A 13,223-nucleotide genomic window follows, 5' to 3' on the forward strand; every position below is an offset into this window, starting at 1 on the left:
GAGATACCATGCCGCAGTTTAACGTGAATACCCCACTCAGACACAGTATACTGACTCCGAACCGACCAGTCCTTCTTTTAGCCCCTTAATGCCGCGCGTCAGACAGGGTAACAACAAGTACCTTCTTTCAGCCTATTTTGGTATGATGTGGATGGGGATCATACCCCGGAACTTCCGCTCTACCACTGGACCACGGAGACGGTTGTAATGGTGGGCATCTCTGGGCCGTTCCATCAGCCAAATATTGAAGATCATGTGATTCCCGCGACACAAGTCAGGAATTACAACATCTGGCCGTGAACCGAAAATGGGCATACCCCACCTTTAACACTCATAGTAGTCAGTCATACAGACCCTGAAACAAATATGTCCAACCCAGCCCATGCAAGTCTATCATGTTTTGCAAGTCTATATTACTGCAGTATCAGGAAATGAAGAAAGTCTCTGGGCTAATTTGTATTATATTTTTTAACTGTAATTTAACAACTTTTTTTCTGTAAAATATGTTCATGTCAGGGACTAAATGTCTGTCTACACTCATAGGTCTGTCGAATATTACATTAATTCTAATAACGTTACATTAAGCTTAAACATTCTGAAGCTTGACATCATCCACATAACTACTTGAGCTTATTGGAATGTGCACTCCAGTCGTCTAAGGCGCCGCGATTCGCTGTGCAGAGTTGCGTCCCTTTGGGTACGCCAGAAACCTATGATTGTGGGTTCGAATCCCGGTTCTCCCCGATTATGTTTCTAGGTTTGTCAGCACCATACCCGTGCTCGTGGGTTTCACCGAAGTGGTTAACGTCTGAGACCTGCATCACTTCGGGGCTTTCCTCCCACATTAAGCTGACACGCCGTGATATAACTGGAATACTTATAAACCCAACTCACTCACTCACTCACTCACTCCTTCTTGTTGCTCTGAGATACAATGTTTTTACTTCGCTATATTTGTTGGATAAAGTTGGTGAAGATGAAGAATGTCTTAATATCATTATCTATGGTATTGACCAGAAATGTTGCTCTAAGCGTTTCTTCAAAATAGCATGTTAACGTATTATACAGTAAAACCACGTGAACTCGAAGTCACCAGGATCGTCCAAATCACATGCACGTAAAGGTTGGTCGGTTGGTTGTTTTACGCCGTACACAGCAATATTACAGCTATATGACGGCGGTCTGTAAAATAATCGAGTCTGGACCAGACAATCCAGTGATTGATATCTGAGCATCGATCCACGCAATTGGGATCGATGACATGCATCAACCAAGTCAGCGAGCCTGACCACCCGATCCCGTTAGTCGCCTCTTACGACAAGCAGTCACCTTTTATGGCAAGCATGGGTTGCTGAAGACCTATTCTACCCCGGATCTTCACGGGGCCATGCACGTAAAGATGCGTTGTTCGAGTTAAGCAGGGTGTCGATATGAGATCACAATTCCATCTAGATTTTGATGTGACCACAGATGCATAGTTTTGTAGAGGATGTGTTTGTTTCATAAAGTCGACTATACATTTTTCATAACAACAAGAGATGCCCGCTTGAACAGAATCCATTGTACGATTACGACTACTGTATTCGATGTAATAAGCGCCCAGGGCGCTCTCAAAATTAGAAATAGGGGGCTCTTATTAGAATATTGTTTTGGTGAAAAAATTGAGTTGAAAGATAAATTTCGTGGTTTATGTTGACAGCATGAAATGTTTATGTACGACAGATATATTTTTCCAGAATTTAATTGCCAATAATAAAGGGTGCATATAACACACGAGTGCGTATTATACGCGAATAGGGGAAGGAAGGGGTGCTAATTGGGATTGTTCACTAGCCAATATATTAGCAAATCTCGCCGTGGGCGCTTATTAGAGAGGGTCGCTTGTTACGTCGAATACGGTATATCATATATGTGTTTATTCATAATACTGAGAGGCCATAGGCCTATAGGTCATGTCATATAGTAATGAGTGTATATACATATACAAGGTAACACATTTGGAGCTTCTTAGCATCATAGCATGTAATATGAACATTGACAGTTTTTTCGTTATTACTCTAGTAGACATTCTTACTTGACATTAATGTAACAAAGTTCTTGACTTGGATAACGGATGCAATATTTATCAAAGAACTGTTTTCGGAGTTCAGCATACAACGGACAAAGTAGTAAGAAGTGGTACTCATTTTCTGCAGTGTTTAAATCACAAAACTGACAAAATTCTGTGTTCTCTCACGACCCCCATTCATCTTCCCGTCTCGATAAAGAGTTAGTGTGATCGTGTGAACCACATCTGAATCTTGCAAGTGCAATTCGAAATGTTTTAAGTGACACATCTAATAAGTATTGCTCTCCACAGAAGCTGTTTTTACAGAGGGAATGACTTGATAGTTTCTTTGATATATATCATAAGCTATATCATAAGCATGTGTTATGAATCGCCATGAAATATCAAGTTTGAAATGTAACGACAGTTCGATACACAGGCTACATGAACAAGGCCGGGCGAACCACTTGACAATATACGACTTTTATTGATGGCCGCTTCGTTATTTTTGTTACATACAAGTTACATATGTCAATGTTCTTCCACCTAATAATTGAGAAACATTACATAAACACGTTTTTCGTGTATTTCGAAAATATCCTTTTCCCCTCAAGATTGCTGGCTGGCGACCCTTTACAAGGCCGTAGTTAACTTTTTGTTGACAGTGTGTGTGTGTGTGTGTGTGTGTGTGTGTGTGTGTGTGTACATATTTGTACAAGTATCAATTGTCCCCAACTTGTATTTTCATGATTCAAATAATACTGTTTTCTATAAAAAAAAATCCAAGGGGGGTATCCCCCCCCACCCCCCACCCAATCCCGCTGGCTTCGGCACTGCTCTATATTCAATATTCATCCCACCAGAACATGTATCGAACCATCGGTGGTGTTTAGGTAACACAGTTCTACCAATCCAATAACAGCCTCGTTTTCCCGAGACCATATATTTCGATTATCGCTTATCTCCAGAGGTCTCAAGAGGTCTCAGTGAGTTAACGCCGTTTTAATACAATACACGACTCTGTTATACCCGTGAAGGAGGACATGATTAATGGCTGATCAATATCGCAGACTTTTCAAAACTGTCCGATTGTTCTCGAGTTTCACATCGTTGTTCATTAGTTCCAGCTGTCCTCATCCCAGAGGAAATGTCTCCATTGAGAATTAGCTTGCTTGACATACATTGCTCACGTTGTCCTATTATATACCTTATATACCTTACCCGTGAAGATCCAGGGTATAATAGGTCTTCAGAGTAAGAGTAGTAGTAAGTATGGTTTTACGGCGCTTTTAGCAATATTCCAGCAATATCACGGCGGGGGACACCAGAAATGGGCTTCACACATTGTACCCATGTCGGGAAACGAACCCGGGTCTTCGGCGTGACGAGCGAACGCTTTAACCACTAGGCTACCCGACCTTGTCGTAAGAGGCGACTAACGTGATCGGGTGGTCAGGCTCGCTGACTTGGTTGATGCATATCATCGATCCCAATTGCGTGGATCGATGCTCATGATATCAATCACTGGATTGTTTGGTCCAGACTCGATTATTTACAGACCGCCGTCATATAGCTGGAATATTGCTGAGTCCGGCGTAAAACAACAAAGAAACAAGCAATTATATACCTATTTTGGACTTACTGCGTGTGTGTGTTTGTTTTCTATATATTGTCCTTTACCGGGTAGTTTTAGTGATGCGATACATTAATCCGATAACATTTGACATAACGATTCAATAGATATGCAAATGGGGTCTCTGAGCAGGAACTACGTAATAGAAGCTCCATACATCGTTGCGATGCCTCCATGCCCGGAACTATATTGCCTAACCTTACTAAATGTATTACCAGAAGTGTAAGAAAATTAGACGTTTCCTCCTCTTCCTTCTCTTCTTCTTCTTGTGGGGGCGTACGGGTAGCCTCGTGGTTGAAGCTTTCGCTAGTCACGCCGAAGACCCGGGTTCGATTCCCGAGATGGGTACAATGTGTGAAGCCCTTTTCTGGTGTCCCCCGCCGCGATATTGCTGGAATATTGCTAAAAACTGCGTAAAACCATACTCACTCACTCTTCTTATTTTGGGGGCGGTCGGGTAGCCTATTGGTTAAAGCGTTCGCTCGTCACGCCGAAGACCCGGGTTCGATTCCCGACATGGGTACAATGCGTGAAGCCCATTTCTGGTGTCCCCCGCCGTGATATTGCTGGAAGATTGCTAAAATTGGCGCAAAACCATACTCACTCACTCACTCTTCTTGTGCTTTCCAACTTCCCAATAGTCACACACACACACACACACACGCACGCACGCACGCACGCACACACACACACACAAACGCACGCACGCACGCGCAAACGCACGCACGCACGCACACACACACACACACGCACACACACACACGCGCGCACAGGCAAGTCATTTAACCTGAAACAAAACGGGAACATGTGGTACAAGTAAAAAAAAGGGGATTGCCTCGGACATTAATTAATTTGGTCACTGATGGGTAAAATTTTGACGTGTCTTCCTTATATCCACACATAAAACTTTTTGAAAGCTTTGCTAAGGACTTGAATGTTGTAACCCTGATCAAACGGCCTTTTGAAGAAGATTCATATGAAGCTCTTTGAAATCTTCGTAGAAAGAACATGTTCCATGTGCCTCGAAAGTCCTGAAATGTAGAAACAAAAGAAAATCCTGGAATATTATTCCACATAAAGGGAGAGTTGTCCGTTGGAAACTTCAAGTCATCGATCCCTTTTGCCTTGTGGATAGCTTTTGTCAATCTATATGCAAGCATGTCGATCTAAACATGAAACAGATGAGGCGGTTGAAACACGTTTGATCTCATAGGAAACAATGTTCATAGTATGTGGCACGGAACTGCAACTCGCCGGGATATATAGTCGATGGTGTAACATAGAAACTCGGGTGGCCCAGTCGTCTAAGGCGCCGCGATTCGCTGTGCAGAATTGCGTCCCTTGGGCACGCCAGAATCCTATGATTGTGGGTTCGAATCCCGGTTCGCCCCGATTATGTTTCAAGGTTTGTCAGCACCATACCCGTGCTCGTGGGTTTCACCGAAGCGGTAAACGTCTGAGACCTGCATCACTTCGGGATTTCCTCCCACATTAAGCTGACACGCCGGGATATAACTAGGAATACTGTTAAAAGCGGCGTTAAACCCAACTCACTCACTCACTCAATAGGTAATGAATATGTGAAGGAAACGCCCTAATGAGTCTTGGCGCTGTTTATGACCATGTGGACCACTCCGGGAATTCCCTGAACACTTCACTATGCAAAGTGATGTAAACTCAAAGGTCTATACAAAATACAGTAAACTACGTTTATAACGAACACGCTTATAACGAACTGACTGATATAACGAACTTAATTTTAGTCCAAGAAATTTGTTGTAAATATGCTCATAACGAACTACGGTTATTGCGAAATAAAATTAGTGGTCCCTTTGAGTTCGTTATAACCGTAGTCTACTGTAGTGAACAACCACATCATCATGGCCATGTTCTGGATTGGATTATTACAAGGGTTGGAAACAACGATGTTAAAAAAAACATCCGTTCTTCGCAGGGTCTGATCATTTCTTGGTTTGTGCTACTCTTTCTCTCCTTATCCGTGAAGATCCGGTAGAATAGGTCTTCAGCAACCCATGATTGTTGAAAGATCTAGAGGCGACTATGCTTGTCGTAGCAACCGACTAACGGGATCGGGTGGTCAGGCTCGTTGACTTGGTTGATGCATGTCATCGTATCCCAATTGCGTTGGTCGATGCTCATGATATTAATCACTGGATTGTCTGGTCGAGTACTTACATACCGCCGTCATATAGCCGGAATGTAGTTGAGTGTGGCGTTAAACAACAAACAAACAAACAATAATGTGAATATGTACGGGAATATACAAATTGTGACTCGACTGGGTTTCCGGTTACCGTTGGGACGACGCTATTGTTCCATGTTAGGAGGACAGTGAATATCCGGGGTAGAATAGGTCTTCAGCAACCCATGCTTGTCGTGAGAGGCGACTAACGGGATCGGGTGGTCAGGCTCGCTGACTTGGTTGATGCATGTCATCGTATCCAAATTGCGTGGATCGACGCTCATGATATTAATCACTGGATTGTCTGGTCTAAACTCGATTATTTACAGACCGCCGTCATATAGCTGGAATATTGCTGAGTGCGGCGTTAAACAACAAACCAACCAACTAATCATGTTAGGAGATTTTTTTGTCTCACTACCAAACCGCCGTCATAAAGCTGGAATATTGCTGAGTATATCTTTGAGCTTTGAGCATGCAACGAGTGAATGGAAGCTAGCGCAATATAAGTACGCACGTTATTATTATAGGTAGAATATCTGGAAATAGGGTCCTGATTATAAGGTAAAGTAAATGATATTATTCATACAAATGTAATTTTTCTTTACTTCAGATAATGAAAAGCAAGTCTATGAATCACATATTTTTAAACCTCGAATGGCGTTTACAGGTCGTAATAGATAATCTAATTAGCGCCATAATAGCGGGCTGAACACGTTTCTTGCACCATTATTATATAATCAATGTTCTGCTGATCCAAATTGCAGTTTTTTAGCAATGCAAATAAATAACTGAAAAGAGTTCATTAAAACACGCCTCAGGGGAAGACATCCGTGTACATCACTCAGAAGAAAACAATGAGAACAAGGAAATGACAGATCTCCATACACTTCCCCTTCCATCGAAGACTTCTATAGCTGCAGCAGTGCTACTGCGGCCGACATCAATATTTACTCACAGACTCTGCATACATCGTACAGGTACATGTACGGCAACGTATGTCTGGCACTATAGTGTAGGGGCGGCGGGGTAGCCTAGTGGTTAAAGCGTTATCTCGTTACGGCGAAGACCCGGGTTTGATTCCTGACATGGGTACAATGTGTGAAGCCCATTTCTGGTGTCCCCCTCCATGATATTGCTGGAATATTGCTAAAAACGGTGTAAAACCATACTCACTCACTCACTATAGTGTATTATGGCCCACGCTAAGACCGAAGGTCACTGCTTTAAGGTCTAACAGCTACGTTGGGGAAAATCAATTTCGAGAGAAAGGGGGTTATATGACCCTCTGAGCATGGCATGCATCTATTGACCCTTGGCGAGGCGATGCTATATGTCTATGCAATTATGAATCGTAAAAAGCTCTTAATTATTCTTTATGGCGCATTTTTTCCTAAATCACACACTTGGGTTACTTGTTTGTACTTGTGGATCCGACCCGTGAAGATCCGGGGTAGAACAGGTCTTCAGAAACCCAAACTTGCCGTAAAAGGCGACTATGCTTGTCGTTAGAGGCGACTAACGGGATCGGATGGTCAGGCTCGCTGACTTGGTTGATACATGTCATCAATCCCAATTGCGTGGATCGATGCTCATGATGTCAATCACTGGATTGTCTGGTCTAAACTCGATTATTTTACAGACCGCCGCCATATAGCTGGAATATTGCTGAGTGCGGCGTTAAACAACAAACAAACAAACAAAACTTGTGCATCTTTTGTGTTGAATATTTAATGAGACAAAACTACGTCTTACTCAGTGGCAACGTCTTAAATTGTGTATTACAGAATTAGGAAGATAGTATTCCTCCAAGGCAAACTGAACAGAACTCATTCATGTCATGTTTAAACTTAAATCTGTAATTACTATCTGATCACAGCCTTCTAAGTAGAGAAAAGCCATGTATTACTAATATAATTGTGACGAAGTTGGTTCCGCTTACTACATACAGTCAAGTCTCGTTTATCCGACACTCGTTAATCCGACACAAATGAATGGAACCGATTAAATGAGTGCTGTTTAGACCCGTTAATCTATATACTATTTAGCAAAACGTGGCATTTCTATCGCAGTTGTAGTACTAATGAACATATAGGTGAGGTAAAATGTGGTTTAAGTGAGTGAGTGAGTGAGTTGGGTTTAACGCTGCTTTTAACAGTTTTCCATTTATATCACAGCGTGTCAGCTTAATGTGGGAGGAAATCCCGAAGTGATGCAGGTCTCAGACGTTTACCACTTCGGTGAAACCCACGAGCACGGGTATGGTGCTGACAAACCTAGAAACATAATCGGGGCGAACCGGGATTCGAACCCACAATCATAGGTTTCTGGCGTGCCCAAGAGACGCAATTCTGCACAGCGAATCGCGGCGCCTTAGACTGGGCCATCCGTGCCCCCAAATGGGGTTTAACGTCGCGTCCGAGATTATTGCACTTACATAGTGATGTGCATGCACGTGTGTGTGTGTCTGCTTGTACGGGTCCGGACTGATGCCGTTCTCCTCCTTCTCCCCCTTAACACAACAAAATACACAACTACAACATATTGGGATACCGTGCGGTGCACTGAGTGACCGCAGTTTATTCGTTAACACATATCCACATTATCAGGAACATCGTCCGCATCAGGAACATCACCAGCATCATGGCCATCAACACATCGTAATTTACATGAATCCGATGCTTCACATTTCCAACGTATACAAATACAAAGGCGTCGACGCCCTACCACGTATTCTAATGGCACGTCAGCGTTTACTCATCAGAGTATATCCCAAATCCATACTCTCACGACCGGAGTGTTCGAGATTTCAACTATGGATACCGATCCATCTCACAACGTATAATCATGGCTCGCCAGCACAACTTGCAAACAACGCACAACATCCTGATCATCATAAGGACAACAGCAGCTACTAATACACATTAAAAAATAATAAATATAGATTCAACCGACTTGTACTTCAATCGGCATCATAGATAACCGAACATGTTCAATATAGCCAGCCCGACTGCACCGCACCTGAGAATGAAGTTTCAACTTCCCGCCTTTACTTGTATACCCCTTACGAAACTCAGTTGCCTCCCTTTGTTGTGCTTTCCGACGTTAGGTGAAAATAATTTCGTTCTAATTCGTCCCTCCAAAGAAAGAAATTATATATTTATAGTGCTAGCCAACTGAGAAACCATGACACAGTTTAACATGAACACCCCACTCAGACACAGTATATTGACTCACAGCCGACCAGTCCTTGTTTTAGCCCCTTAATGCCGAGCGCCAGACAGGGTAACAACAAGTACCATCTTTTAACGTCTTTTGGTATTATGTGGCCGGGAATCGAAACCCGGACCTTTCGCACTATGGGTGGACGCTCTACCACTAGGCCACGGAGGCGGTCAATGAACATGTAGCTGCCTGTAGGTGACACAGTACATATATATTTGTGAAAATATCCGGGGGGAAATAGACAGTCGTATGTTGAAAAGAGTGAGTGAGTGAGTGAGCGAGTGAGTGAGTGAGTTGGGTTTAACGCCGCTTTTAACAGTATTTAAGTTATATCGCGGCGTGTCATCTTAATGTGGGCAAAAGCCCAAAGTGATGCAGGTCTTAGACGTTTACCACTTCGGTGAAACCCACGAGCACGGGTATGGTGCTGACAAACCTAGAAACATAATCGAGGCGAACCGGGATTCGAAACCACAAGCATAGGTTTCTGGCGTGCCCAAGGGACGCAACTCCGCAAAGCGAATCGCGGCGCCTTAGACGACTGGGCCACCCATGTCGTAGGTTTTCATAGAAAAGTCTCTTTGAAGCTTTATAGGAGTATTCAGTTATATGAGTTATAGCACAGGTACAGTACAGTTACAGTACAGAATTAATACCTTTTTATGTGAATGAGTGAGTGACTTATGTGAAACCTTATTATCTCAACAGTGTTATTAAATTTCGAAATAGCTATCATTTAAGTGAGTGAGTTGGGTTTAACGCCGCTTTTAACAGTATTCCAGTTATATCGCGGCGTGTCATCTTAATGTGGGAGGAAAGCCCGAAGTGATGCAGGACTCAGACGTTTACCACTTCGGTGAAACCCACGAGCACGGGTATGGTGCTGACAAACCTAGAAACATGATCGGGGCGAACTGGGATTCGAACCCACAATCATAGGTTTCTGGCACGCCCAAGGGACGCAACTCTGCACAGCGAATCGCGGCGCCTTAGTCGACTCGGCCACCCGTGCCACCACTGAAGGGTATAAGTACTGACAAAAGATAACAGTGTTTACAATGTACAAAGCATTTCATGCCAGGTTTCTATTTCATTGTCCATGCAGTATTTATATTTTTTAATTCTGACTTTCAGGTGGCCTCGATATGGACTGTTGCCAGACAGCCATGATGACGATGTCCAGAAACAAGATCAAACCGGCGGACAGCCTTGACGCAAAGCTAAACAAAAACAAAGCATATGCAGATCCCCAGTTCAGACAGATATCCGCACAAGACCAATTCTTCTCTTCGTGGGAGGGAAACAGGTTTCGAGTTCACAAGATACTTGCAATCTGTATCTTGTGTTCCCTGGTGATCGTTGTGGTACTGGTCATCGAGATGGCGACCGATGGTTCCGCACTGGGCAAATGTTCACTTCAGGTATCCTGTTTCCAAACCTTCTTTGACGTCGTGGAAATACTGGACAACATTTCCATGTCGCGTGATTACAACTATATATTTAGTGTTAACAATTGTTCAAGTGGAAACATTGAATGTGACAGTTTACAAAACGTCTCCTTTCTGGTTGCAAGTGACACTGTGTGTAACAGGATAGCAAATGTGAACCAGCGCTCACAGTGTAGGACGATGTACGCCCTGTCTAACAGAGACTACTACACAACGAATAGTACTGATGCATTTCACCAGGCATACACGGATGCAACGGCTTCCTATATGCCTTGTTTCTCTGACGCCACATTTCTTCCATGGACAATACCTGCAACATACAAGACACTTCTAACCATGTTTAACGCCGTCAATAAAGAATTGGCATCATGTTTGACTTTTCGTACTACCTCCACCGCAAGTACACAGCTTACAACAGCCAAGTCTTTATTGTTATCATCTCTAGGCACCCTCAGGGAGTTGGTTAAAGGAGAATCAGAAACTCTGAATGCAATTCTATTGAATTTGTTTGGTAACTTTGAATACGATTGTTTCCTGGGTAACTTAACATCCATTGAGGTGTATGACATCCGGAAAACAGCTTGTTTACACATTCTGACTTCAAAACATAGTTTAGAACGATATTTACTTTCCTTGCAGTCTGAGGAAGTAGGTTCATTGACTAGACGTGTTATATTGTGGTGCATTGCGTGTGCTGTGGCTTTGGGTATGGCTGCTGGAATATCATGCAGAGTTAAGAAAATGGCGGACTGGATCTACGACTATTCAAAAAGCTTAGAGCAAAAGACCAATGAACTTAACGAGGAGAAACGGATGACGGAGAATCTGTTGTATCAAATGTTACCAATCTCTGTGGCCAATAAGTTGAGGAACAAAGAAAGTGTCAGTGCAGAGTGGTTTGACTCGTCCACAATATTTTTCTCGGATATTGTTGGGTTTACGACCATCTCAGCTCGATGCACTCCGATGCAGATTGTTGAGATGCTGAACAATCTGTACTCTCTGTTTGACTCCCGTATCGACATATACGACGTGTACAAAGTGGAGACAATTGGCGATGCGTACATGGTGGCCAGTGGACTTCCTGTCAAAAATGGAGAAAAGGTATATTGGAAATTATTTTTGCTTAATATAATTTTGTTTAACTGTGTTTATTTCGACTAATGCTGGGAGGGAGTGTGGTGGCCCATACGAAAACTAGAAATGTTAACATGAGCAAGGTTTTGACAGTGAGTGCAATAATTTTGCGTCACACTGTTATCCACACACACACACACACACACACAGACACACACACACACACACACAGACACACACACACACACACCCCTCTCTCTCTCTTCCCCGGCATATATAATGTGGGGGGATATAGTCGACGCCTCGTCTGCCCGTCCGTCAATAATCATTTCGTTTCCGGGGCGTAACTTTAACACAGTTCTTTTGTTTTTCAGCAAAAATGTGTGGGTTATTGGTGCCAGCCATTTGCCATATATTTTATCAAATGAAGTTGACGGATATAACGAACATGTTTATAACTAAATAACTGATATTATGAACCCATCTTGTCGTCCCGTATGTCAACGATAATGTTCAAGTGTATAACAAACAGTTAATTCCTGAGCTGAGCTCCTCACGTGTAATCCATCTGCCTGTCAATACATCCGCGGCCAAGCGCTGCTGTTCGACGCGTCAATAAACAACTGAAGGCAATTGATTTACTCTTAAGTACTGACACCATGTTCTTAAAATACACCCTCAATTAACAATAGTAGCACAGTGATTGAACTGGATATATTCTGTACATGTACAGAGCACACCTTTGTTATTAGTCGAGTAATATGAAGTCACATGACTTGATAAAAGATGTCAGACGGTCGAAATGTGTATAACGAACAACGGATACAACGAACAAAAAATAGTGGTCCCTTTGCGTTCGTTATAAGCGTAAATTACTGTATTTTCTTTTTCTCGATGTCCATAGAAACAATTTGAACTTAGTCTCAAATGTGGGGGTATCTGTAGTGGAAAACTGTGAAAGACTTTTCATTGAAACCTGGGCTGAAGTGGTGCCTTTTGCAATTTAGAATTTTTTTTATCATTTTGTTCATTTTTCCAGTGCATCAACTTTGATTCTGTTCATAGTGGTGTGTTTGGCCGGACCATATCTCTCAAACTAGTAGGTATTCTTTCAGGACACTGTGCACACACACAGATCAACTTGTCAAATGGTGCCTTTTGCTACTTAGTTGTGTTTAGAATTTATATTTTTTTCCGTTACCATTGCAAGAAGCTTGACTTTGTCTCTGTTCATAGTGGTGTTTGTGCGGACCATATTTCTAAAACTAAAGGTGCTCTCGATTGCAATTGAAACTGTGCAGACACAAATACCAGATTGTCAACTGCTGTCTTTTGCTAATTAGGTATTTTTAGAATTTGTTGGTTTTTACTGCGTCCATGGCAACAGGTTTAATTTTGACTGTCATAATGGTGTGTACCTGACATATAAAAACAAAGTTCCGAATCCAAGTTTTGATAGCTCAACATCTACTCTTCTATACGGACAGACATATTATACAGAAATGCTCTCATCAAGTTGGACTTAAAGTAAGTCAGATTTGTGGGGGCAGGGGTATTTGTCATGTTCTGTTTGTGCTAATGTCTTCACCG

The 13,223-nt window shown here is 42.6% G+C and overlaps 1 protein-coding gene across 1 annotated transcript; it reads left to right on the forward strand.

The window, feature by feature from the left end:
* The first annotated feature begins 10,245 nt into the window (after positions 1-10,245).
* On the forward strand, positions 10,246-12,982 carry LOC124152840. The gene has a single exon (XM_048394394.1). The coding sequence runs from the start codon at positions 10,254-10,256 to the stop codon at positions 11,718-11,720; it is 1,467 nt and encodes a 488-aa protein (XP_048250351.1). The 5' UTR covers positions 10,246-10,253; the 3' UTR covers positions 11,721-12,982.
* Positions 12,983-13,223: the final 241 nt, after the last annotated feature.

The sequence above is a fragment of the Haliotis rufescens genome, unplaced genomic scaffold, assembly GCF_023055435.1.
Source record: "Haliotis rufescens isolate VD_foot unplaced genomic scaffold, xgHalRufe1.0.p SCAF_13, whole genome shotgun sequence".
NCBI lineage: Eukaryota > Metazoa > Mollusca > Gastropoda > Lepetellida > Haliotidae > Haliotis > Haliotis rufescens.

What these genes read in the sequence shown, in the direction of transcription:
- LOC124152840 (XM_048394394.1), top strand. Translation starts at nt 10,254, where the DNA reads ATGGACTGTTGCCAGACAGCCATGATGACGATGTCCAGAAACAAGATC.